The sequence below is a fragment of the Pseudocercospora fijiensis genome (genome assembly GCF_000340215.1).
Source record: "Pseudocercospora fijiensis CIRAD86 unplaced genomic scaffold MYCFIscaffold_4, whole genome shotgun sequence".
Classification (NCBI taxonomy): Eukaryota; Fungi; Ascomycota; class Dothideomycetes; order Mycosphaerellales; family Mycosphaerellaceae; genus Pseudocercospora; species Pseudocercospora fijiensis.
Genome location: NW_006921535.1, coordinates 1,926,011 through 1,952,834, shown reverse-complemented (window position 1 = coordinate 1,952,834; position 26,824 = coordinate 1,926,011). Strand labels below are relative to the sequence as shown.

At 49.5% G+C, this 26,824-nt stretch overlaps 9 protein-coding genes across 9 annotated transcripts; 4 read left to right on the top strand and 5 right to left on the bottom strand.

The window, feature by feature from the left end:
* Positions 1-686: 686 nt before the first annotated feature.
* On the bottom strand, positions 687-2,193 carry MYCFIDRAFT_64230 (uncharacterized protein; the record flags this gene model as incomplete). Its single annotated transcript, XM_007927729.1, has 2 exons — positions 687-1,209; positions 1,271-2,193. 2 exons carry the CDS (start codon positions 2,191-2,193, stop codon positions 687-689), a joined length of 1,446 nt encoding a protein of 481 aa, XP_007925920.1.
* A 674-nt stretch (positions 2,194-2,867) lies between these two features.
* Positions 2,868-3,803, bottom strand: MYCFIDRAFT_35897 (uncharacterized protein; the record flags this gene model as incomplete). Its single annotated transcript, XM_007927536.1, has 3 exons — positions 2,868-3,211; positions 3,269-3,446; positions 3,528-3,803. Coding segments are annotated over 3 exons (798 nt in total), but the record flags the coding sequence as incomplete, so codon positions are not given.
* Positions 3,804-4,680: 877 nt separating this feature from the next.
* Positions 4,681-6,422, top strand: MYCFIDRAFT_188146 (uncharacterized protein; the record flags this gene model as incomplete). Its single annotated transcript, XM_007928121.1, has 3 exons — positions 4,681-4,927; positions 4,996-6,210; positions 6,268-6,422. The coding sequence occupies 3 exons, from the start codon at positions 4,681-4,683 to the stop codon at positions 6,420-6,422; spliced, it is 1,617 nt and encodes a 538-aa protein (XP_007926312.1).
* A 703-nt stretch (positions 6,423-7,125) lies between these two features.
* MYCFIDRAFT_36038 (uncharacterized protein) lies at positions 7,126-7,835 on the top strand (the record flags this gene model as incomplete). Its single annotated transcript, XM_007927540.1, has 2 exons — positions 7,126-7,652; positions 7,721-7,835. Coding segments are annotated over 2 exons (642 nt in total), but the record flags the coding sequence as incomplete, so codon positions are not given.
* Positions 7,822-8,955, bottom strand: MYCFIDRAFT_188144 (uncharacterized protein; the record flags this gene model as incomplete). The annotated part of the gene is made up of 3 exons (XM_007928120.1): positions 7,822-8,339; positions 8,399-8,883; positions 8,942-8,955. The coding sequence occupies 3 exons, from the start codon at positions 8,953-8,955 to the stop codon at positions 7,822-7,824; spliced, it is 1,017 nt and encodes a 338-aa protein (XP_007926311.1).
* A 997-nt stretch (positions 8,956-9,952) lies between these two features.
* MYCFIDRAFT_188143 (uncharacterized protein) lies at positions 9,953-11,572 on the top strand (the record flags this gene model as incomplete). The annotated part of the gene is made up of 3 exons (XM_007928119.1): positions 9,953-10,243; positions 10,307-11,168; positions 11,538-11,572. The coding sequence occupies 3 exons, from the start codon at positions 9,953-9,955 to the stop codon at positions 11,570-11,572; spliced, it is 1,188 nt and encodes a 395-aa protein (XP_007926310.1).
* Positions 11,573-12,596: 1,024 nt separating this feature from the next.
* MYCFIDRAFT_153651 (uncharacterized protein) lies at positions 12,597-14,263 on the bottom strand (the record flags this gene model as incomplete). The annotated part of the gene is made up of 2 exons (XM_007928118.1): positions 12,597-13,909; positions 13,966-14,263. The coding sequence occupies 2 exons, from the start codon at positions 14,261-14,263 to the stop codon at positions 13,251-13,253; spliced, it is 957 nt and encodes a 318-aa protein (XP_007926309.1). The 3' UTR covers positions 12,597-13,250.
* A 2,371-nt stretch (positions 14,264-16,634) lies between these two features.
* On the top strand, positions 16,635-17,717 carry MYCFIDRAFT_136123 (uncharacterized protein; the record flags this gene model as incomplete). The annotated part of the gene is made up of 1 exon (XM_007928117.1): positions 16,635-17,717. The coding sequence occupies one exon, from the start codon at positions 16,635-16,637 to the stop codon at positions 17,715-17,717; it is 1,083 nt and encodes a 360-aa protein (XP_007926308.1).
* Positions 17,718-19,616: 1,899 nt separating this feature from the next.
* MYCFIDRAFT_97066 (uncharacterized protein) lies at positions 19,617-21,185 on the bottom strand (the record flags this gene model as incomplete). The annotated part of the gene is made up of 1 exon (XM_007928116.1): positions 19,617-21,185. A coding segment is annotated over one exon (1,569 nt), but the record flags the coding sequence as incomplete, so codon positions are not given.
* Between the last annotated feature and the right edge of the window lie 5,639 nt (positions 21,186-26,824).

The window sequence follows — 26,824 nt, the reverse complement described above, 5'->3', positions numbered from 1 at the left end:
TTATAGTTATGCTTTTTATATAGTAGTCTATTCTAGCTATAGCATATAGTTTAGTAGGGCTTAGTATAAGTACTAGTATCTAAGTAGTAGTTTGCTAGTCTAAACGCGCGCTATTAGTTCCCTTAGTAGTTTAGCTAATAGTTTAGTTAATAATTTTATTAGTAGTTTTCTTAATACCTAGTTTTGCTAGTAGTTAGCCTAGTACCTACTAGTAGCTCTACTAATAGTTTGCTAAAGTTAGTAGTCCTATTAGTAGTCTTACTAATATTTTCGCTATAGGGACCTTTATACTAGTCGATAGGCTTCGCCTTTAGTAGGATATAGCTATACCTAGGTCTTTAGTATACTTCAAGCTCCTACTAAATTTTTATTAGCGTATTACGCTTGTATCCGGGGTTCGTTAAGCGCTTTCGATTGACGTTCTACGCTGAAATCCGGGGTAAGTCAAACTTCCCTTCAATCTTTGATTAAACATTACTTCCGTTAGAATTCTCAGCCAATCATTTCGGTCTTGGCGGACAACTTAGATTTTCGCGGGCGGTGGCGCGGTGTCTAGACTGGCACCTGCGCTGCCAATCATGTGATCAGACTTGGCGTGCCCTTGGTCCTTGCTCTAGACTTTCTTCACTTCTAATGTAATGAAGAAGGGCATGTTTTCACCGCAAGACTAGTGATCAATTGCTATGCTACACATCGTCTGTGACTTCAGGACTCTCCTGCCATCCGATCTCGATCGTTCCGCCCGCGACCTTTACGTTGTACCATTCCCAAAACTCGATGCTCGACTTCATAGTTCTCGCGTTGTTCAGCACGCCGCTCCTGACGACAGTGGACACGGCAACGCAGAGCTGCAGCATAGCCAAATGACGCCCCAGACAAGCTCGAGCGCCTTTTCCGAAAGGCATCCAATCTCGGCTCATCTCCTCCGTCGCGTCCTGCCATCTCTGGTACCGGAATGTGTACGGCTCTGGGTATACTTGTTCGTTGAAGTGGAGGATGCACGGCGCAACGCCAACAACTACATTGCCTGGAATATAGATATCCTTATAAATCATACCTTCTCTAGGAGTAACACGGGGTAGCTTGCAAGGTACAGTAGAGCTGAGGCGCATAACCTCTTTGATGATGCCCGTGAGGATAGGGAGGCTCTGCAGCTTCTCGTCTTGCATGCCGGCGTTGCTCTCAAGCTCTTCTCGCAGAGCTGCATACCTGTCATCAGGGGTTGTATCAGCTCATTGCATGATGTATATGATGTAGCGATCGCACATACACTGCGGTGTTCGACGCCAGTCGCCATAGAATCAACGACAGCGCTAATCCAAGCGCATCAGTCGCTCCAAAGATTGCGTCCTTGCCTTCTGGGACCACTGCGTTGAGTGGCATTCCCAAGGCCGCGAGCCTACCCGGATAGGTCTTCTGCGCTTCAGGCGACTTGCCCAGGTTTCTAACTACAACATCTCTAATCCACTTATCGACTTTGGCATCCGCCTGCTTGACGGCAGTTTTGACTACGAAAGCATTATAACAAAAGCTGAAGATTCGATAGAAGCGACTAGGAATGTTGAACAGCAAGTTGACTTCAACAAAATTGTCCACAACAGGAGCTATGGACATCTTATCTTCTTCCATAGCGCCGAAAGCCTCGCCGAAGACGTAGCTCGAAGTTGTGTCGAGCGAGTAAGACCTGCAGCGGTCTAGGAGGTCGACCGTATCTCCTCTGATTTTGTCTCGTTCCAGTCTTTCGGCCAGCTTTACCGCATACGCCTTGAGCATGGGGACTTGACGTTGTGCAGAGGCGGCAGAGAAGAATGGTAGTGCAACCTTGAGCCTGTCCGCTCGCTTTCGATTCTGCAGAGTAGAGAAGACCGTAGAATGACCGTCAATGTCCAGCATCGCATAGTGATGGCTTTTATCGAAGCCACCATTTTTGATATAGATGGGCCAAAGTGCCGCACCGTCTGCAATCTCCACTTCGTTGGGTCCAACTCTCACTATCGGGCCATAGATATGGTGTAGTCTTCGCGTTGCTTTACCTTGGGTGCCGTGGAAAGTGTGATATTGCAACCAAAGAGATGATATGGCCGTCCGCCAAGGTCCTGGAATATGTGAGAGAGGGTGCCAAGGGCTCACTCGATATGCTAGTGAGAACAGGTAACCGATCACTAGAAGTAAGCTGATGATCACGGCCAGCATGGTGTACCAGACAGCTTTGGACAAGATAAAATTCGGGCGAAGTGGTGAGTGGTAGTGAATGAAGAATCTTGCCAACGCTTGCTCACGCACACGCTGACGTCCAACAGGCCAGCTTCGCACAAGCAGCTGAGAACGTGTTCGGCTGCAGCCAAGAGCAGCCCTGGGTATTCGATGCCGATTATGGTGACTTGAACGAGACCGTTGAGAACTTTGACGAGGTCTTTCTTCGCATAGAACAGCGCCTAGCTACCTGCAGACAGCAGTGGCATCAATTTGTCGCTATGGATCCAAGTATTTCGATCGCGATGACTTATGGCATTGACATGTTAGGTCACTAGTCTTGTTGATCACCGATAGAGGCCAGAGGAAATTGAGTGGTGGCAGGGACTGCATTGTGATGAGTCTTTTCATGACAGTCTATTGGAATACATGAGAGCCAGCTTCGGCTAATAATCACATCTGCGCGATTTCAAGGATCGTGACCGCAACATCGACCGAAATGGGCTTTCTTGTAATCTGCTAGTCTCTGTAGACAACAGGGGTCTACTCTGACTTCTTGACCATGGCGTCTGTTGAGTCCACTTTTGCTCTCATGCGTCTCACTGCAGCTTCCTCCGCCGGCATTGTCGTACCTAAAAGATCATCCTACAAGGAGTTGTTAGCCTGTGGCCTGTTCATGAGAGCACCTTGTGCGAGAGGCTCACCCAAATCGTAAGGTAGATCTGCGAGTAGTTGTACTTTAAGCCCCAGCTCTGGTGATGCACATCGTGGAAGTCGGTGGTGTTAGCCGAGAGATAGTCAAAAGGATTGTAGGGAAACCGATATCCACTATGATCGTTCACAGATTTGATGATGGAAAGGGTCGCGAACCAGGTTGCAGGTAAGACAGGGAGACCACTGAGGTAGAAGGTGACCGTGGTTCCTATCGTGTCCACGACGAAAGCTTCCGCCAGGCTACTGTAGAGCGCGCCAAAAGAATAAGGCACGTACAGCCGATGATGCACCGAGTGCACGTACTCTGTCGATCTTGTCAGCAGCCAGGTCAACGACGCTGTCCGGGAGTCATGGCACTAACTGTATAGAAACCTGCTGCTGTGGAATACTCGATGCCAAGCATATTGCCAAAAGTCTGCAATGACAATGGCAATGATGAATCGCAGGGTCAGCTCCACGCCCTTGTGCAGTGCTGGTGCAGCACTCGGATTCAGCACGTTTCTCGAGCCGGCATCCAGAGCTGGGTGCTCCGCGTAACTCTGCGTCCAAGTTACATTTCCGAGCAAGGAGCCCTGATCTGTCGTTGCTGCATCGGTTGTAGATGCGAGTGCTTGATCAACGACCAGTGCAAACATCACCTGAATTGCTTGCTGGGCAAGAACTTGACGAAATACCTGACGAAGGGTCGCTTTGTTGCGTTGCTTTCCGGCCTCGTAGGAATGAATCTTGCAAGCTTGAAACCATCTTCGGCAATCGAGCAAGTGGAAAAGGCTGGCACTGATCCAATAAGCTGCGATTGGCAGAACCAGCAGAAGGTAGAAGTCTCTGACTCCTGGAATGAGCGAAGTCTTCTCCATGTCTGCGGAAGACTTCAGAAATTCGGAGGGCTGTGGCAAAGAGACAGAGCTGGATACAATGCTGAATATCGAGAGATTGAGGTTAGCCCGGAGTGTATTACTTGTAGGTCACATCCCAAGTGCCGCGTAAGATGGGCCACAGATAGTGTCGAAAAGAACAGTCCTTGGACTGTGCTCATCATGTCTACGTAGCCTGGCGTGCTTGCCCCGGCGAATACATATCTCCGCCCAGCCCTGAAACCCTTGACATGGCGCAATTCGGCAGTCTTTCGCTCGACACCCTTCTGGAAGCGTATGGCCAGGAGGCACAAGTCATGGTGCGCGATCAAGCTGTAGATGTAGACATTTTCCCACGTCTTACCCTCAACCCAGGGTAGATGGAGATTGAAGCGCAGTGAGGCCGATGAGGAGATCCAAGGGGTGATGTTGAGAAATGCCATGGCACCTGGCGACGGCCCGGCTTCCACCAGCTGCAGCCTTGCCGGGTGGATGCAGAGTTGCAGACAAGGGAAGGGAAGGGAAGGGAAGGGAAGGGAAGAGGTCGGGTCGTCACAAGGTTAAGGTTAAGGTTCGGGGCTCACCGGCGGTACCCGGCATTTCTCCGATGCAACCCTGGAAATCGATGCTGCCTTTTCAACTCACACTACAGCGCAACGCAACACTTTGCTTCCACGAGTGGTGTCTGAGCGCAGCGACTGGCATACCTCTCTGACTAGTCTCCCCGCCGTCAAATCTTGCGCACGGCATCACGAATTTGTCAAGCTGACCGTAAGGCACGTCTTGTTTGCCTTAGCGAAGCGCTCTCGTGGAAGCTGTCCCGCCCAGGTGTCGGCCAGGTCTCTCCTTTTGCATAGTCATTCAATTCGATCAAGTTGTTGTCGAGTTAGCAGCCCTCTGAACGCTTCTCGTATCTGGCATGGCCCTGCTTGTGCTTGCTGCCGCCGTTCTGGCTGCGGCGGCTTTGTATCATTTCATTCTCTACCCGCTGCTCTGGAGTCCAGTGGCCAGCATCCCAGCGGTTCATCCGCTTGCGAAGATATCTTCTCTTTACATGCTTTGGATACGATACTGGGACGATGAGAACGATACTGTGTTCGCCGCCCATGAAAAATATGGCCAAGTGGTCCAACTGGGCCCTCAAGAACTCTCAGTCAATTGCATAGGTCTGTATCCAGGAATGGAAACCTTTTGGGCGGTCTTATGACCTGACACATCTTGCGTGGTGTTTCAGATGACGGGATCAAGACTGTCTATGGAAAGAATTTCGATCGCCACTACTTTTACCGTGTATACGAGGACTGCGGCAGACATAACCTGTCTTCGAGCCTGGATGCCACCTCTCATGCCATTCGTAAAAGAAGAGTCACTCATATCTTCTCCAAGTCCTATCTGTACACATCTCCCGCTCTGTCCGGTTTGCTAAATCAAATTATTCGGTATCGTTATCTTCCATTGGTCATCGGATACGCCATGGAACAACAGCCGTTCGACACCATGATCCTCTTTTCTGCATTGGCCATCGACGTTGTGACCGGTTACACCTTTGGCACGAAAGCTGGCACGAACTTTTTGAATGACAGAACCCAGCATGCGAAGTGTATTCATGAAATTCATAAAGGACGTCCGTATCCGATGATGTTCTGGCTCCACGAATTCCCTGGTTGTATATCCTTTCTGGAAAGTATTGGCTTCCTTTCCAAGGAACGATATAAGAGTCTAGAGGCTCTACATATGTTCTGTCTGGACATGTGCGATCGCGCTGAGAATGCCCTCGCCGACCCGGGCTCCGACAATACAGCACCAGAAGAGGTACCCACTGTATATCAGCAGTTCAAATATACACTCGACAAGGAGGGCTTGAGCTCTACGCCATCTTTGAAAGTCCTCGAAGGCCACAGGCCTATTTCCTGCTCTCCTCAGCAGCTAGAGATTGCGGCCGAGGTCTGTGACCAAATCCACGCCTCGGACGAAACATTGGCCATCACCTTAACATATGCTGTGTGGGAGCTATCTCGTAACGTGGACTTACAGCAACGGCTACGCCGGGAATGTCAGGCACTCGGACCTGATATCCGCACAGATTCGTCTGCTTCCCTACCTGCGCCGAGCTTGGTTGATTCACTCCCACTGCTGCATGCAGTGGTGATGGAAACACTGCGTGTACACCCTACTGTAGCTGGCGGACAGGCTCGGGTCACCCCATACGGCAAGCTCAGCAAATTGGGAAGATATGAGAACATTCCTGGAGGCTACAGAGTTCAGAGTTATGCGCGATTCCTGCACGCCAATCCTGCCGTGTTCCCCGATCCGAACGTCTGGCAGCCTGAGAGGTGGCTTCATTCAGGAGCGAAGACGGACTTGTATGGCCCGGATGAGAAGCTGAGATGGTTCTGGGCATTCAGTTCGGGCGCAAGAATGTGTCTTGGAAGCCATCTTGCGCTACTTGGTAAGCTGCACACAACTCTTCCGGCCTGTAAGACGCATGCTAATCCCTATTGCATAGTGACGAAGTATGTTCTGCTTTTCACGTATTCAAATTTCGAAACGTACGTTGTGAACGACGAAGGGATCGAGCACATGAAGGGCTATGTTGGTGGACCAAAGTCTGGCAAAATGATGGCAGGCGTTAGGCCTATTCCTTTCTTTGCGAAACAGTGAATCGTTTGAGGCGGTATTTTGCTACAGCTCCATTCTGGAGAGCATACCGATGCTACCTGAGATAGTATTCGGCTGAATGAGCACCTGAGCGGCGTGCAAACTCTAAGCTCATGGCTGAGTCTTATGAATATTCCTGGCTCGTTGTCAGCTTTCTGCCCTGATCATCATCAGAAACACAATCGCCATCACTGTTTCTCTGAATATCAGTCTGACATGTCTACGCCCGCAACTCAGTCTTTACTCTGACTTTCCGATTGGGAAGGGTTTGACGTGCACAGAGGTACTGACATATGTTATAGTACGAGCATGGGTCCGAGTTGACATGGCACAGGTAAGGATAAGTACGACCCGCAGCGTCACTCTACCTCTTTTCATGAGAAATTGTCCAAAGCTCTTTCGATATTCGACCATATCTCTTCCATTGGGTCGTTAAAGCACTTCACTGCATCATGGCACTGATTGAAGTCAAATCTCTGGCAGTATCAGCGCTTGCAAAACAATATGTCCTGTGCTTCCGAAGACGCACAGCAATCTTAAATCCTCCTATTCTCGGAACAACAATCAACAGATCCAGCAGAGCGCAGGCCTCCACAAGCGCTAAGATGTCGCGACCGGTCGATCGTCTGGTCTTGCACATCCAGGATCCAGTAAGCCATCGTCCATAATGACTTGTTCACAAGACACGAGGCTGATATATATTTAGGGACCAAATCCACAAAAAGTCGGGCTCATTCTAGAAGAGCTTCAAATACCTTTCGATGTCAAAATCATCGAGAGTGCATCCCAGAATTCCGATCGACATGAGCGGAGCAGCGACGAAGGAGCGCCTCCCGTGGAAGACAAGAATACCGGCATGATCATCCTTGAGGATACCAAGAAATACATTACCCTATGGGAGTCATTGGCGATCGTGGAGTATCTCATCCAAACATATGACAAGGAACGAAAGCTGCATTACGCGCCAGACACGCAGAAGTGGTGGATGTGTCAACAATGGCTAGCTTATCAGATGGGTGCGCAGAGCCCCTTCTTCTCCCTCAAGGCGTGGTTCTCGAATCAGCACAACGACAAAGTCCCCAGCGTCATCCAAAGATTTTCAGACGATGTCGTTCGGATTTCCAGCATCTTGGAGCACTATTTGAAACGGAACGGCACGGGGTACCTCGTTGGAGAAAAGTGCACCTTTGCTGACCTTGTCTTCGTGCCATGGAACAACAAGATCGGCAAGTCGTGTCTCGCATTCTCGGTGTAATGCCAACTTACTGACCGCGACTTATAGAGGAGGTAATGGGCAAAAGTCAGGCCTTGGAAATTTTCCAGAAGTATCCGTGCTATCACAGCTGGCATCAGCGTCTTGCAAAGAGGCCTGCTGTCCAGCGGATTTTGCAGAACAAGGATATCAGTATCCAGTGATCTCCTTGGGTAGGTATGGCTCCTCTAAGTACGCTACGTCTTCTGCAGACAATTTGAAAGCAAGACCTTTGACCATTTCATCCATTCGAGCTGCGCTGTTGAGGCCTACGATCGGGCACTCCCCGTGGTATATGCACCAGGATGTAGCAATGCAGGCCATGGTCACATGGTACTTTTTCGCGAGCTGCTCCACACGATTGATGATTTGTTCATCAGCGTTTGAAGAGCGAGCTCTCTGATCTACTAGAGGATCCGTCCGCTCTCGCCGAGAACCGCCTCGATCAGAAAATGGCCGTGCCAGTGCGCCACGAGCGATTGGCGACCATGGCATCAATCCAACACTAGTCGCCTTACAGTACGGAATCATTTCGCGTTCTTCTTCGCGAAAGATCAGATTGTGATAATTTTGCATAGAAATGAACTTGTGCCATCCATGCTTCTCTGCGATATTCTGCAACATCTGAAATTCCCACACTGCCATCGACGAAGCTCCAATATACCGGACTAAGTAGAGTCAGTAAGCTGCAAGCCTGCTTCTAAAGTCGTAGCATCTGTTGCTGTACCTTTACCAGAGTTCACGACGTCATTCAACGCTCTCATGATTTCGGTCTTGTCTGTCTCCCGGTCCAAACGATGTATCTGAAGCACATCGATATACGTCTTCAGGCGGCTTGTACTGCTATCCACGGCATCGAAAATATGTTTCCTGGACAATCCCATGCCGTTCACATCTTTTCCATCATTCCTCACAAACATGTTGAATGGAGGCTGTGTACCATCTTCAGAGACTGGAAAGTAGCATTTTGTCATGATGACCAGCTTGTGTCGGGGTAGCTTGAACTGCTTGATCGCCTCTCCAATGATCCTTTCTGATTCGCCATGACTGTATACGTCGGCGGTGTCCCATGTGTTAATGCCGATGTCGAAAGCATGCTTCAACAATGGAAGAGCAGCCTCTGCGTTCAGGATCCAAGGTTGCCAATGCGGAGAGCCAAAAGTCATACAGCCGAGGATGATGCGGGAGACTTTGAGCCCAGAACGACCGAGACTGTACAGGCTGAAATCAGAACGCGACTTCTTTCAAGATAGAGATGAAGCAGACCTACGAGCAGTATTCCATCGTTGCGAGTGAATAAATCAAGCCCGGATTGTGTACAGGCTAGAAAGTCCTAACGCTGGAGAGACTATCGGACCTGAAGTTCTCGGTTACTAGGCGCGCCCTTATTCATGGCCACCTGAATCCGTCCCGAGACAATATACAAGGCCAGCATCGAACAATGTGGGCAAGAGTTTGACACGGAAAATGCCAAGAAGCGCAAAGTGCTTACGAGGCTGGACAAGGAGGCGAGCATTGTTAGATCGGATGATCCAGAGGCGGCCAGCAAGAAGCGACGTGATGTATTCCACATGTACAAAGGTACTGTGTGCAGCTTTCTGGCCCAGTCTACCCTGAATATTAGCGTGCTGGGACCATGAGCCCTAATTGTTGACCAGCCTCAAATAGGCGATACCTCGATCCCAGCACAAATGAACCGCAAGCAGGTAGCTTCTAGACCTCAGAGCATATCAATGTGAGAAATCGAGCTTGATCCTCAGTAGAGCACCTTCGATCCCATGAGTATGAGATGCCACGATGTCTGGGTAAAGTTATGAAGGGAGCGGAAGGACCGAGAGACGTCGAGCCAACCACAAAGCTAGTCAAAGTTCTACAGGGGCAGGGGCAGAATGTCGACCCAGGATATGCCCTAGTCTCTCGATCGTCACGCTTCCCCGGGCGATAATCCGGGGTGAAGTGGACGGGAGAGAGAGATAGGCATTTGGCCACCAGGTGACAGTCCACGAAAAATGCATCATCGCGATGTTACGAGGACAGGGACCACTCAATCAATGCAGACGACGTGCCAGAAGAAATGGCATTGCGGGGCCTTCGCTGACGTGTAAGTCCGTAATTCAGCCTGATCAGACAGTGATGCCATGGCAGATCCAATTGCACCAAGACTCATGTGTATTTGCACAGTGATCGTGGTCAAACAAGACTCGTGCTGTGTCGATTCACGCATTGAAGTGCCATGAACTTCTTCCGCCAAGCCTCATTTCTGCTGTCGCCCGGCTCTAACATGATAGCCGCTCAGCGGCTGCGTGTATCACATGCGTGCCGGCGCTATGCGACACTGCGAGACCGATGCCTTGCTCACGACCTCATATCCTTCCACAGAGACTTGGTAGAGATCGAGTCCATCTCTGGGAACGAGAAGCCGGTCGGTGATTGGCTTGCCAAAAGCTTACAGGCGCAAGGCTATAATGTCGAAAAGCAATACCTCTCCCGCCAGCCTGAGCGATTCAACGTGCTTGCGTGGCCGGGCGATGTTAGAGACGCGAAAGTGATGCTCACAAGCCACATCGATACTGTGAGACCCTTTCATGCCTTGCACGGCGTGAACAGGACCTCAAATGGCTGATAATGCGCAAAGGTACCACCATTCATTCCATACAAGCGCTGCAGCAACGGAACAATACATGGCCGAGGCTCCGTCGACGCAAAGGGTAGCGTGGCTGCTCAAGTGCTAGCAGTCAACAAGCTTCTCGCAACCTCGCAAATCTCTCCTTCAGATGTGTCCATGCTCTTTGTTGTCGGGGAAGAAGTTGGAGGCGTGGGCATGAAATTCGCGAATAACTTGCAACTGAGGCCTCGCGTTGTCGTCTTTGGCGAGCCGACGGAAGGCAGATTGGTGGCAGGCCATAAGGGTATCATAGTCGCACACATTCATGCCAAAGGCCAGGCGGCGCATTCAGGATATCCGTGGTTGGGCAGGAGTGCGACGGCTATTCTCGTCGCTGCTGTAGCACGCCTTCGCCATCTTGGCGACCATCTCCCGCAGAGTGAAAAGTATGGCAAGACGACCATAAATCTTGGCCTCATAGAAGGAGGCGTAGCGCTCGGTGTCGTGGCTGAGAGTGCATCGGCTGGTCTCGCTGTTCGCATTGCAGATGGATCGCCTGGCGATATCCAAAATGCCATTACTCATGCTGTGCACGAGGCTGTGTCTCCTTTCTTGAGTAGCGACATGAAAGCATCGGATGTTGTGGAGCTCGATTTCGGTAGCGCAGGATACGGGCCTATCGATCTCGACTCTGATGTGCCAGGGTTCGATGTGATGACAGTGAACTACGGTACTGATATACCATGGCTGAGAAAGACAGTGCCGAATCAGAAGAGGTACCTATTCGGCCCTGGGACGATCTTCGTTGCGCACACTGATCACGAGTCACTCACGGAAGCGGACTTGTTGGGTGCGGCAACAGGTTACGAGCGAATTGTGCTGCATGCGCTACGTGAATTGCGTGCAGGAGAGGGACCGGGCTCGCATGCAGTTAAGGAAGACACCTCAGAGTTCTCGGTGTTAGGATGCTGAGATGTTGATTGCAAACGTTAGCAGTCTACTATGTCCTTACCAGCCTCTTGACCGGTCCCATCAGGGAGAAAGCTTCAAGCTTCGACCAAAGAAGCCAACACTCGAAAGGTACTCTAGGTTTCGTCTCACGGCTGTACTGACGTGTCTCGATGCGTGTTCCAATTCCATGTCTGCTGTCAAGCAGGAGCACTTCGTAAGATGTCCATTGTTGAGAGCGAGGGCATTTGCCAGGGGCCAGAGCAGATGATCGGAGGTATCTTCCATGTCGCACCTGACTTTCTGAATCCAGATATCAGCGCTTTCTGGTGCGAGAGAAAGTTTTGAGACATCGGTAACAATCTTCCAGAACTCAAGCACGCCCAAGCCATCCAGGATGTTGAGATGCATGCCCACCCGATCGGCCGAATCCTGCGACGCCAAAGTAACGATCCGTCTAGCAACGGAATCTGTTTCAGCAACAAAAAGCCAGTGGTGATCTTCGTCCGAATTATATGCTCTGGCACGTACGGCCGCCCAAACCATGCGCCAAAGGTAGTCATCTTGATTTGCGGCGCCAGTCCTTCCACTGCCGATCAAATATGCAGGGCTGACAATGTGTATTGACTTCTTAGAAGAGACACGCCGGACATTTTCGACCACTCGCTCTGCCACAAACTTGGATTGCGCATATCCAGTGCTTTCGGCGGTCTCCGCATACATTGCCTCGAGGTCTCGATCGGGGTTCTGCCTTGGGTCGGGGTATCTTCCTCCGGAGATGAAGATGAAGCATTGTATGTGAGGCGATTCTCGAGTCACCTTGATCAATTGTTCCGTCGAGCCCACGTTTACGGCACGCAGTTGCTCATAGCTCTTTGACCAGTCAACCACAGCTCCACAGTGGATGATGGTATCGACGTTTGCTCCATCATGGCCTATTCGCTCCTCTTCACTCGTGAGCTCGTGCCACTGCTCCTCGTCCAGGCCCAGTCTGGCTCTGGACAAATCTCCAGGCCATGCACGCAGCTTTTCTTGGTCATCGGGAGGACATCCTGCCGCGGCGAGGGCGTGCCTCACTCTCTCTCCGGCTTGAACAGGCCCGTCGGCGCGGACCAACACCACGACTGAAGCGACTTGGTCCGATGTGAGGAGGTGTTGGAGGATAGCTAGGCCCAAGTATCCGGTTGCTCCCGTGAGGAGGACGTGTCGTTTCGTTGATCTCGGGATGGAGATTTTCCGATCCGAACCCCCGATGCCAAGCACTGCTTGTGACACGTGAGCAACTTGCTCCTTTAGGAAGTGTACCCTTTCCTTGATTCTCGTGTGCACATCCTGATCGCCCGACCCGGACGTCGTGGTGCCGAGCAGAGCTGCCAGTTTGCGGACTGTCATGTCCGGATCGGCCAGCACCTCGACGAGAACCTTGGCTCCAAACTCCTGGTGAATCTTGGAAGCAAGTTGCATCGTCTGCGCCGAGTCGATGCCAATGTCGACAAGACGGTTGTCATGCCCATGCACAGACGCCCATATGCCTGAGGCTCTGTCAGCGACGACATCCGCAACGATGCATGACAGCCTCATTGCTGTCAACTCCTCCGCAAAGAGTGCCGAGCCGTCGAGGGCAGTAGATATGTGACATATCTCCCCTGGCCCTGCCCCTGCACTTTCACCCCCGACATCGTCCTCCATCAGCCACACTTTGAGCCGATTGCGATCAATCTTCATGGTTGGCGTGTAAGGCATGGTTTTCAGCCTGATCAGAACGCTCGGAAGCATGAACGATGGCAGCTTGCGAGACAGAAAGTCGGTCATGGAACGGAAGCTGAGCACCGATACAGCCTCCTTTGCGGCTCGATCGTGCCGCGTTCGATGCGAGCACTCGCCGTGCGACTGGACGACCGCCACGAGGCGTCTTGAGTATGGGCCTTGCAGCGGATACAAGACTATGCATTGCTTGACTGCGGCATGCTGGCAGAGTCTGCTTTCGATGTCTCCAAGCTCGACCTTTTGACCTGAGCATGAGTGGTCAACGACAACGCTCGACTAAGCGCACATCGGTGGACTTACTATTCACTTTCACTTGGAAGTCCTTGCGGCCTACGAAGTCAAACGAGCCGTCATGTCTTTGCCGACAGAGGTCACCCATGCGGTATAAGCGAGACACCAGCGCACTGCTTTCTTCGACGAAACCTCGAGTGAACCACCTCTGGGGTGTGCTTATAAACACTTGTGCCGTCTTTTCAGGAGCATTTAGATACTCGCGGGCCATTGTTGATCCGGCTATAACCAGCTCCCCAACTGCTCCTACCGGCAGTACGTTGGCGGCATTCTCTGAGTCCACTATGTATGCCAAGCAGCTTGGTAAGCGTAGGCCTACATTGGAAGGATTTGAAGCGTCAAACACATCTCGGACGTGCGTGACATCCACCTCCGCAGATCCGTAGTTGATACCTACCCGGCAAACCTTCAGCCATTTCTCCAAAGTCGCAGGTTTGATGGACTCCCCGCCCAGAGTCACGAACCTGAAACTCGGAACAGTGCACGGATCGAGAAGTTCGGCTACGGTAGGAGTAAGGAGGGCCCAATTGGCTTGGGAGCGATTGACGAATCCTGCTACATCGTTCTTGCGATCCAAGTCGGAAGGGATGCATACACAGCCTCCCATGAGAAGCGTCGTAAAGAAGTCTGCCCTCAAGAATCAGCTCCTGACGCGACAAAGTACGAAATGCATCGCTTCTTACCGAGCATTGCGACGTCAAAGACATGGTTGGCAAACTGCAGAACGCGGCTGGTACTGTCCAGGTGCATTGCTCGAGCATGTGCATAAGATCCTGTACATGCAGTTCCATGCTCTCTCAGCATGCCTTTGGGAACGCCGGTGCTTCCCGATGAGAACAGAACAAATGCCACATCTTTCGACGTGCAGGAATCTTCAAAAGAACGCTTGTTTGCAGGCGAGACGGCCGGTGAAGGAACGATTGTTGCAGAAACCCTGTCCAGCTCAAGAAGGTCTTTGGTATTCTCGTCGCAAACGGCCATTCTAGCTCCGGTGAGATCGATGATTTGATCAATTCTGGCTTTCGGCCAATCTGGGTCAAGTGGGACGATTGCTTTGCCAGACTTGAGAATGGCTAGAGCCGCCACCAAGGCCCATTTCGACTTTCTCATGATGAACAAGATCATGGCTCCAGATTCGCGATTTTCTGTCGGGTTCAAAAGCGATGCAATGCCGGACGAAGCTATGTCGAGCTCATCGTATGTCATCCCTCCATCCCAAGCAAATATTGCTGAGGCATTCGGACTTGCTCTGGCTATTGTCGCGAAGGCTGAGGGAATAGTAAGGTCGAGCGGAGGATCAGGCATGGGCCGGTTCCATTCGATGATTCGGCGTTTATCGTAGTCGCTGAGAAAGTCCGCATCTCCTAATACGATTGTAGAAGACTCAAGGATGACGGACAGAATCGATTTCAACGTCTCGATACGACCAGTAACATCATCGTCCTGGACACCATGCTGGCCTTGCTTGAAAAGCAGATGGACAGAATTCTCATCATCGTCCAACACGAGAACGAAGTCGACAATTTCAGATCTCACTTCTGCGTCACCTGAAGTGACCCAATCCAGGGCTTCCATGAGTGGTCCTTTCGCAATTACCGTACTTGCGTTCCCGCGCGACTCAGGATTATTTGTTGAGAGCTCTCGTGTCTGAAATTCATGATCCCGCAAAGCCATGGATCGATCGATCGATGCGAATAGCAGCTTGGTACAAACGGTCTCGCCGCGCTTTCGGAACCAGCAAGTTGGCTGAACAGTTCCATCATACGTGGATAGGAGCAGCAACCATGCAAGCTGGACATATCTCTCGATGTCTTTCCGACTTTCACCATGACTATAGGACAGGCTCACCGGTAGAGCTTTCCAAGTCGAGGCAGCGGAATCACGTCTCGTCATTTCCGGTCTCGGATATCCTGCGACAGAACCAGCACTCTCTAGCTGATCAACCATGTTGGACTGCTCTACGATGCACATAATGTTCGGGCCAGTATTGTGTAGCTGTCGTACTACGTCCTTCTCGCGCACGACTCGTCAACCCAGTCACGAGACCTAAGGCATAATGACTGCTCCGCTCCGGCTTCAAATTCATCGTCAGATGCATAAATCTTGCCTTACAGCTCCCGGGCCAAAGTCTGAAGCTATGAGGCTATCAATTCTGGCACTGCCCCTTGTGAATTTGAAGCAGGGTCAAGGTAGATACAATACCATGAGCGTTGCTCAAGGTTGCGACAGTAGGTTCGGCACGGGCAAGAAGGTTAGCAACTTAGCAAGGTACTGTACGCAGCTTCAGAGAACTCGGATCTTTCCGCAAACTACGCCATTTCGAGTATGCATGAGGACTCCCCACTGCACCATCACGATGCTGACCACAACTACTGGCCGGCCACTATCGTGGTCAATGGTGACGGTCATACTGATTCAGGCAATCGTACTCAATCAACCAGATATGGTAAAAGTCTTGTGAGGATGGCATCAACTTCGATCACGTGCTGTGGACTGGATCCAATGTCGTCCCGTGCTGGACTAGATGGCATTTGGGTCCAGCCAACGGTGAAAGTGCGAGCTGAGGTTCTGCCTTTCAGGACGACATTCGTTGCCACTCCTAATTTCATTCTCTAATATGATGATAAGCAGACGCTCCAAGATCTTGCGGAAGTCAATCTTGATTTCGATAAGACACTATGCAGGAACGCCAACTTATCGAAGACCCGGGGTTGCCTACCAGAATCCTGCCATTGAGCGAGAGCTACTCGTCAACATCTTGAACGCAAATGTGACGAGACGAGACGCGAAGCAATACCTCGCCCGACTCGACTTCCCTCTGAAAGAAGTAGCGAGGCAGAAAAATGCAGAGAAGACCCAAGTCACGTCTCATCTGCATGAGTCTCGTCCAGTCCACACCTTGGAGCGTATCGATGAGCCGAAGGTCAGAGCAGGAACAGACTTGCGTGCCCTTAAGGTTAAGCAGCACCTATATACCCACCTTGCTTTGGTCTGCATCAGGTCTCTCGAGACGATCGACGATACGACGATTGAAGGCTTCGCTATAACTCTGTCCCATTTAACCAAACTGGGCATGCAAATAATTATCGTGGTGGATACCAACACTTGCATCGATCGCAATGCCAACGACAGCAAGACTTTGCGATCCCATTTTATCAAACAAGCAGAACGCCTCTGCCAAGTTATAGAAAGGCATTGTCCGGAAGGAGCGCAGTCATTCCCAAGTGCTCTTGAATGGACGGAAACCGGATTGGCAACCCACAATTTTTCCACGCCTAGTTCTATCACACTTGCGTTTCCGGACGAGCTTTCAGGTCCCCTCGAGCGAGGCTCAGTACTGATCTTGCCTTCAATGGCTTCGACATCTTCTGGTCAGCTACAAGCTGCTTCCAGCACTGATGTGCTGACTGGGCTTTGCCAATCCAAATCAATTCCGAAAGCCGACAGGATCATCATCGTGGATTGCGTTGGTGGCATACCAGGCCAGGATGGTAATTGCGTGCAAGGCCTTATCAACTTGTCGCAGCAATTTGAAACCATCGATGATCAGCTAGCAAAATCCAAAGCTACCCAAGAAGCGCTCCAGCATCGTCAAAATCTCGATACGATTAAGAGATGCTTGGCGATCTTGCCATCATCTTCTTCCGGCCTTATTGTCAGCCCAGAGACTGCAGCCAACTCATCGACACATAGCGCTGCGAGAGATCCAACGTTCGGCGTGGGCACAAAACAGAAGAATGTTCTGATTCACAACTTATTAACCAACAAGCCTCTGATCTCTTCTTCGTTACCTTCAGGACGGGTGTCGACTTTGGGAAATGCTCCATCCAACGAGTTTAGCGCTACCTTAGTGAAAAGGGGTGTGCCGCTGAGCATCATGCCAGCGGATTGCGGCTGGCAAAGACCTGCCCATGGCACAACCAGTATGAGACTCGAAGATGATACGCGAATCGACTTTCGACGTCTGGTGTACCTCATCGAAGACAGCTTTCGCCGAAAGCTGGATGTCTCTGACTATCTCTCGAGAGTGGAGGGACGCATCGCAGGGATCGTGGTTGTCGGTGAATACGAAGGCTGCGCAATCTTCACCTGGGAGATGCCCCCAAACACACAAGACCCATCACGGCTAGTACCGTATCTCGACAAATTTGCGGTCCTGCAATCTTCACAGGGCTCAAATGGGGTTGCCGATAGCCTCTTCCAGGCAATGGTCGAGACCTGCTTCCCAAATGGTGTCTTGTGGCGCAGTCGCACGAACAACCCGGTGAATAAGTGGTACTTCGAACGCTCATCTGGTAGTTGGCAGATACCTGGTAGCGGTTGGACGATGTTCTGGACCGGTGATGGAGCTCTGGATAAAGATCGATGGGACGATTATGTTGGAATCTGCACAAACATTCGACCCAGTTGGGCGGACGGCAAGAAACCTGATTGAGATCAATGTTTCCGATCGCGCAGGCATTGTTGAGACGCTTCTTGCTCGGACGTCCGTGGCCGATACGGAAAGAATTTTCAGACCTGAATATCCACCGAAGCCATTCGGACTCAGCGCTGGCATGTAGCAATATCGAAAAACATCGTTTGAAGACCAGTAGCCTCAACAGACGCGATGCGAGCTGTAGCCTCGCGAGACCACGTCCTTTGTTACCACATTGAGAAATCCTGAACATCCGAACGACTCGGACGTTGAATTTGAGGTCACGTCCTACGACCTTAATAGCCAACTACTTGGATGGAGAATCGACCAGAGCGTTGATTGATGACAATCTCTAAGCAAAGCTTCCACCTCGCTAGCTCCACCGGGGAAGATGGAAGAAAGAAGATAGCGAAACATATTCATCCACTTCACAGAAACTACGTTTTGCCGTGAGACATCAAAGTCATCCAATGGGGAAACACATCCATTTCATCGCTCTTTCAGGCTCTCATCACTGGTGCTATCGTCGTCGACTTCGATGGTCCATCAACCAACGCGTGAAGAGTTCGGGTAGAAGGTTGTCGCCGGCTTGTTCATTCGAAATTCAGTCAATCTGTTTGCATATCGCTCGTAGATGATTGCACAGCGTAGAACTTTGCCGTCTGCGAATGAATGCGTGGGGCATATTCTCAGGCGTTGTCAAGATTGTACGGGATCGAGTCGCGAGATGGTGTGATTGAAACACCTCTGCTACAGCTCCAAAAGCCTTGTGTTTCGGAGTTCGAGCTGTCGAAAGCTATAGAGGCCATCCTGTAGCCTATTAGACATGTCCCTTCTCAGGAAACCCGATGCATCTCCGCCTCAATCTTTTGGAACTTCCGCCAGTTCTATACAACGCTGGAGTGGGATATCATGCAAAGCTGAGAAACACAACGATCGTCGTCGACCACGCCCGAGAACTCCATCGCCATGCCTGAAAGCAATAATTCGCTCCTCTTATTCGCATATTCAAATTGTATCGAGATCCCCCAAAATCTTGAGTAATGAGCGTGGTAGCCCGCCTAAGCCACTATACGTGGCAGGCTTGTCATGTCTTCTCCGAACACCAGCACAAAATTCAGACCAACGCCTCGGGATGATTGTCCTCGTCTTCAATTACCATCGCGAGCGAGTGAGCAGATGGTGTCAGATCGAGTATTCCTCCAGCGCCTCGTGCCAGTGTTCGAGCTCATGTCAATCGTTTTCATTGACAGTCCATCTTCGTTTCGGTTCACTCTTCCAGGTCCTCGCCACTTTGGCGCCACCGCTTGGTTTGCCCCAGAGACCCTTGACGCTAAGGCCTCTGCTGAGTGACGTTGGCGCTTCTCCTTGGACTTTGGGAAGGTCGCCAAGTTCATCCGATCCTTCACCAGTAACGCTGTCGACCTTTTGCGAGGCATCGGGCTTGGCCACGGAAGACGTGTTACTCTCAGCTACTGGTAGGGCTGGCGGAGGGAGCGCGGTGGATTCTGTGGCGGTGGTAGGACATGATCCGTTTTGCGAACTACTGAAGTCCAACATCATGTCTCGACCCGGGCTCGTGCGACCGCCGGTGTCGTTGAGATTGGAGAAGATCGCAGCCTTCTCCTCTTTCACTTTCTGGGCATTAAGTCTTGGCGTGCCTCCTGCTGGTGGAGTCCATAGGCCTGGCGACACAGCAGGTGATGTCTGGGCTGCGGGGTGTGGGTGTGGGTGTGAGTAACTTCTGGCACCGTTATTGGGATAGCTGGGCCGTCGAATGGAGCCCAGAGAAGAATTGCAGTTGTTCTTCCTCGGCTCTCCTAGATTCCAAGAAGACTCAATGCCCGAGCCAGCCATCCCATGTGCTTCGGCTCCAAACTGCTTGTATCTGGCGAGAGCCTCTTGCGCAGCTTTAAGGTTCTGTGGCACTGAAGACGCAGGCTGTTTAGCAGGATCTGCGCCAGCTCGCAAGTGTTCTGATGATGCTACAAGCTTCATCTCGTATATTGCACTGAGCCCAATGTCTAGACTGCTTCGTCGTGGATGGCCAACAGGCATGGCAGCCGGATCAGCGGTCGGATCTGGCGTGAGAGCAGGTGAGCCCAGTGGCAGTTGCAAAGGGGGCGCGTTGTCCTTTCGCACTGCCATCGTCAGACTGGCCATGCCGACGTCTAGAAGCACAGGCTGATTTGTCAAGGCACCAATGAGCGCGTTGCAGCCCGCTCCGTGGGTGACCATGATTAGGACCAGGTCCTCGTCTTCATCTTCATGCCCGTGATAGATATGTGGTCTCTCGGCCTGGTCGAAGCCTAGCGCATCTTCCCCACGATCATCAGCACCGTGCTGGCTGTACCACTCGATAGCCTTGTTGAAGCCTCTTCTGAAGCGCTTGTGCATAGATGACCACTCTTCACCGAACTCGCCCCCTCCGCCCCAGTGTAGAGGAGCACGGCTGCTATCCCAATGATAGTCGACGTTGGTGGTAGCATTGCGTGCATGTGCAACATATCCTCGAGGGATCTGCTCGGAATTGGAAAGAGCGTACGAAGGCATAGGAGGGTGGTAGACGGAAAATTCAGGCTTCGGTATGGTCGAGGTCAACGGCTGTAGGACATGTCCTGGTCGGAAGGGCGACTTACGGCCCGAGCTCCTGGGACTGTGATTGCTATCGTTACTCCCAACGCTGTCAATGCTGTTCGATCTCGACTTGCGGCCAACGCTGGCGCGAAGTGAATCAGTGATGTTGCTCCAGTCGTCCAAAGTGCTCTCTCGACTCGTGTTTGGTCGAGTCCACAGGCTGTTGTTAGAAGACTTGTTGGAGAGGGTAGCTGATGGCGTGAACAAGTCAATGTTGTCATTCTGCATCAGCTCTGCTTTTGCTGCTGCCACCATCATGGCGCTCGGCGGAGGCGGCGTAATTTGATCGAAGTACTGCGGATTGAGCCATTCTCCCAAGAACGCGTCAACTCGGATCTTCGCTTTCCGATGACGCTTATGCTCGTGCAGCGATCGTTTTGCCAGCTGGTGCGCAAGATCGTGCTTTGGCTCTGATATGGGTGTGAGTAGAGGAGAGCCTGAACCGCTGAGTGCGTGGAGGCTGGGCGACTTGGAATGCAAGTGCGAAGGCGTCCGAGACGTTCTCGATGTGCTGCTACCAAATCCTTCTTTTGGGGCCTCGTATTGTGCCATGCCGGCCGCTATGGCCACGCTGGTCTGTAGACATCGCAAAAACGGCGAAGTGTGAATGACGACCTTGTGCGTCCTCTTCCTGCGTCGCTGCGCATGCGCTCCACTGCTTCCATTCTCCACAGGCGCATTGTTGATTTCCTTCTCGCGGGCATCGAGCAAGCTGGCTATGCGCACGCCGAGCGCTTTACACTGGTTCCAACCTCCATAGGTCAGCGGAGGATCGTAGGGGGTCGGAGTCGATAGATGCCACGACTGATCTGCGGCGTCCAGTCGCATGCCATGTCTGCGCAAGAAGACGGCGCATGTTAGCGATCAAGTGCAACGCGAGCTCTCATCTCTGTTCCGTATTTCTCCTTACCTCGCGATAATGACCACTGCGGGAGGCTGCGCCGGCGCCGGCGCCATTATGCTTCCAATACTGCCAGCTCTTCTCAGTGCGTGCTTCCTCCCATAGCACAGCGGTGTGTGCAAGCAATTCTGCTCCGGAGATGCTTGCTCCGACAACAAACATGCACTGGCGTAGCTATGGGCTGTGGTGGAACAAAAGTCAGACTCTCGCTCTCGCTTTAGAATACTTGGCCGTGTAGTTCTACGATGATTAAGACAATCACGGAGAGTCCTGCTGCTTCAACTCACCTCGCCACGCTGCTTATTACAACGCCTCCTCAAAATCCTCCTCGGCGCAGTACAGTACATCCATGTAGTCGGCGACGGCGACGGCGGCGGCGGCGACAATTGCAGCTTGAGGAATCGATCGTTATCGTGTGCAAGGAGGACTTCGTGATGCCACCCCTTCGTTAGCGCGGATTTGTAAGCACCTCGTCGTTTTGTATCGATACCCCATCGAACTAACGTGCGCCCTACAGCGATGCAATTGTACCAATTTTCGCACTAGAATAATCGCAGCATCCGGTTTTACGATTCTATAATCGTTACTAATATATTATAATAGAATATAGTAATATAGAAATAGATAGTATAAAGCTTAGTCGAATAGCTAAGTGCCGCTAAGCTAAGCTTAGCAACCTCTAAGCTTCTATAAAAGGGTAGAATTAGGCTAGCTACTAGCCTTCGATACTAAGAATATACTATCTATACTATATATAGATATACTAAATAGTATAAATAAAGGATCTTAGGATATATAGTAAGCGTATAGAATATAAAAATAAAGTATTATAGAATAGTAATAGTATAATAGTATATATATTAGAAAACTAGCTTCTATAAACTCGGACTCTAGCTAAAGCCGCTATTCTAAGTATACTTAATTAACCGAGATATATCGATTAAGTATACTTTTAATAATTAATAGGTATTTGTGAAAAGGGTATGTTAGCAGGTAGATAGGGTGGTAGTAGGTACAAGTAGTATTCGATAAGGAGCTAGGAGGAGAGGGAGGAAGGTAGGAGAGTTAGCCTAACGCTAAGCGCTAAGCCCTGCCTAAGGCATTAAGACCCTGGCTTCACTCGGCCTAGTTATATGCTAATCACGTATAACCTCTTTAGCCCTAATACATACTTCCCTTCTAAAGGCCGCGCCCTCGTAGCCTGCCTATATTCTAATCCCGACCTCTATTACCGCTAACTTAGCAAGTCTAATAAGCTGCTTAGCCGCGCTAAATTAAACACTTAACTACCTAATTATGTAACTATATTAAACCTCACCTCTAAACAATACAATATACAACTCTAACTGCGCTATCCTTATATACAATAAAGTAAAGGGATATAAAGCTATAAGAATTAAGGACTATCGACTAATTACAATACGAGCGCGTCTTCCCTACTATAATAGGTAGACGTACGAGGTATTATAGCACTGCCTCCGTTCTAAGTAATGTCGTACGAGTTCTTTGCGTCTACTCTAATAGACCTAGAAATGTCCGCTCCGAGGGTTTGTCCGCTTCCGAGGGTTGTTCTTATTGTTACGAGGGCTATTATTTACTATCGTAGTTTCACTAGCCCAAATTGGTTAGGTTTGGCAGCCTTCAAGTGTCAATCTTATCTTATCTTTTTAAAAAACACAGCTCGTCTAGTTTCTATAGGTAAAGGCTATTATAAGTGCAGTAGTAGAGGTTCGCCTCGCTTAAAGGGTTAGATAGATCGAGGAGTAACCTATTGTCCGCAAGATCGACCCCGGCTAGCTTAGCTCTATAGTTTTGCCCTTAGTTAGTTAGTCTATTGGTCTACTTAACCTTTTAAGCGGCTTAAAGTTTTGACTCGGCCTCAAAGTTTTAATTAAACCTTTAACAGGCTCAAAGCTTTAATCAAAGTTTGATTAAAGGTGCCTTAGGCTCGTAGTATAGGTAAGGTTGTGTCTATAGGCGTAGCGATAATAGCAAGTGATGTTAATAATAGCGACGCTAGTCGTCTTAGCGCTAACTTTACCTCGCTTCTAATCTCCTCCTTCTACTAACAATATACTCCGCAACACCGTTACTAACATAGCCGCGCCGGCCGTGCCGTTACAAGCGCGACGCCGCCCTCGCCGATCGCCTAGGCCTCGAGGCCTCGACAGAATAAAGGAATAAGAGGGGGACCTGCAGGGCGCGTTAGTAAAGAGGTAGAGTCCTTAAAAGAGTATGCGATTAATTAATTAACGCGTCGTAGCGCGCCTAGCGTAGTCTTATTGTCCTTTGTTACTAACAATTGCTTATCTCTAATTAGTTAGCTAATAGTACCCCGGGGGTAGCATTAATCCTAGGCGACATTATAGGCCCTTAGCCTTCTTCTTGTCCTTCGCGCTAGTCTAATACTTATCTAATAACTCGGTTATATCCTTGAAGGAATCTTCAGCTTCCTATAAGTCCTATTCTAGTAAATAGCCTTGCTATCTTAGGAGGTACTCCTTCTTGCCTCGCCTAGTCCGATGATCTAGAATACGTTCTATAGACTATAGCTCTTTACTATCCGCTAGTATGTCTTCGTATTTAGTAGGGGCTTTATCCCCCTCGCGTAGGTAATATAGCTTAAGGAGGGATATATAGAAGGTGTTATAGATAGTGTAATAAGGAGGAAGCTACAACTGATAGGCCTATGCGGAGGAGCCCTTAACTTCTCGAATACGGAATGGACTAATGTACCTTAGTGCTAGTTTGGGGCGTGTTTTGCTATTAGGTAATAGGTGTTTGCGGATGCGGAGGTTCTTCGTACTAAGTATAACTATATCGCCTTGTTTAAAGGTTATTAGCGTATAGTGTTTATTATAGTAGGCCTTCTAATAGGCCTAGGCCTTTGCTAGTTTGTTAGCTATTATAGCGTGAATTTCTCGCATCTTTTGAACCCTCTTAATGGCCGCTAGCGTCTTAGGTGTTAGTACTTAACGCGCTTCCCTTTCCTTGCGCTCGGCCTCGAGCGAGGTAAATAGGTCTTATAGTAAGGCGGCGTTCTAGCCTATTATAGCTATATATAGTGAAACCTTAGTAGATAAGTGTATACTGTTGTTATATACGAATTCTGCAGGCTACAGGAGATTGACCTAGTTATTAGGGTTCTTATTAATGTAGCTACGTAGGTACTGCTGCAGCGTAGCATTCTGCCTTTCGGTTTAACTATCTGTTTATAGATGGAATGCTATAGACAGGCGATGCTTGAGTCTTAGCTGCAGGCAAATCTTACTCTAATAATAAGATATGAATGTCGAGCCTCGGTTAGAGACTATCCCTTTAGGGGTCCCCTAATAGGTATAGAAGATGTTAGTCTATAGCGCCTCTGCTATATTAATAGCAGTCCAATCCTTGCGCGCCGGGATGTATCGAGCGCCCTTAGTAAATCGGTCTATAACGACTAGGATAGCGTTAAAGATGTCTTTGCTTCCTCTTCGCTTAGTAGAGGGAAGACCTGTAATAAAATCTATTGTAAGCTCTACAAATAGCTTGTAAGGGATTAGCAATAAGGACAACTCGCTAAAAGGCTAATGCTTTAGTGCCTTAACTCGTTAACATACGGCATACGTGTTTACGTAGTCCTTTATGTCCCGCTTACTATTTAGCTAGTAGTATATACGCGATAGTAGCTCGTGCGACCTCTCTATACTATAGTAACCGGCAAGCTCACTATTATAGTGTCGCTTGAGAAGCTCTTATCGGATCGAATGTTTAGCGGGGACATAGTATCTGCCCTTAAACTTTAAATAACCTTTGTTATCGATCGACTAATTGTTACTCTTACTAGATCGAGTCTTTCGCCTACTTACAAGCTTATCTATACGTTTAGTAGCAAAGGCGTCCCTCTACTAAGCCCGTAATAGCTTATCTATAAACGATTGACTATCCCTATTTGCAAGGTTATTTAGTAGCACCCTCGCTATTAAACGAGGTACGTATTGTATGTATCTAATAGCACTAGCAGCCGGATTAACTGCATTAGTACTTTGATCGCTATTACTATATATAGCGATATCGACTAGGGAGTTATTATAACTTCTCCTGTCTGTATCCTTAGCTCTTGCCTTAATACGCACTATCAATATAGCAAGAGCATTAATATACTTTAAGCCGTCGCGGAGTCCGGTAAGCCGCTTATCCTACGCGTACTTATTAACAATACGGGCTATAGCAATCTTATACTATAGGGTTGGAAATAATAAATTAATAGATTGCTAAGTCCCGCTATCGTAATTAGGTCGCCTCGATAGGCTATTAGTAGGGTTGCTTACGCCTAGCCGATGTAATATATTAAAATCAAACCCGGCGAGGTAGACGGCCTATCTAGCCTGTCGACCCATAACCCTAGTAACCTTCGTAATTCTACGGAGGTTGTTATAGTCCGTATAGACCTAAATAGTGTGCTATGCACTATCGAGATAGTGCCTCTAATGCTTAAAGGCCTCGATAATAGCTAGGAGCTCTTACTCGTATGTCTTGTAGCGACGTTCTACATCGATTATCTTCTGTGAAAAGAAGGCAATCGGGTGCTAATAGGTATTATTAGCCTACTGTAATATAATGGCTAATACAGCGAACTGTGAAGCGTTAGTTTCAATTCGGATCTACTTGCTTAGCACGAAATAGTGCAATAAGGGGACATTAGTAAAGCGTTGCTTTAGGCCGTTAAAAGCGGCTTATGCTCTATTAGTCTATTTAAACTCTCTAGTTAGGTTGGCCTTAGTTTTGGTGAGCTCAGTTAGTAGCATTACGTACCGCGAGTAACCTTCGATAAATCGACGGTAGAAGTTAGCAAAACCTAGGAACGATTAAAGCTCTTTAATGCTAGTAGGTATTGGCTATTTAGTAATGGTCTTGATTCGATTAGGATTAGCCTTAACACTATTAGTTAATACGATGAAACCAAGGAAGGCTACCTCCTTAGTAGCAAAGGTGCATTTAGAAGGCTTGCAATACAGTCTATAGGCTCGTAGGCGGTTAAGGACCTTGCGGACTGTAGCCTAGTACTCCGCAATGTTAGGTAAGTGTGTATAAACTAGGATGTTATCTAGGTAAACTATACAGAGGTGATCTAATAGGCCTAACAGGGCCCGATTAATATAGGACTAGAATGTAGTAGGGGCATTAGCTAGCCCAAATAGCATAACTAGATACTCGAAATAGCTATAGCGGGTACGGAAGGCTGTTTTCTATTTATTACCCTTACGGATGCGGATGCGATAGTATACATCCTTAATGTCTAATATAGTATAGTAGTAAGTACTAGAAAGGCGATCGAGGGTCTCATTAATGAGAGGAAGTGGACAGCGATCTTTAATAGTAACAGCATTAAGCCTACGATAATCGATATAGAGGCGTAGGCTACTATCCTTCTTTGGTACGAACAGGATAGGGGCACTAGCAGGGCTGTTACTATACCGAATGCGACTATTAGCTAGGTTTTCCTCTAGGTACTTACGCAACATAGCAAGCTCTCGTTTACTAAGGTTGTAGAGGGGGCTAAAAGGGACCTCCTTGCCCTCTATAATATCAATCTTATAATCTGTCT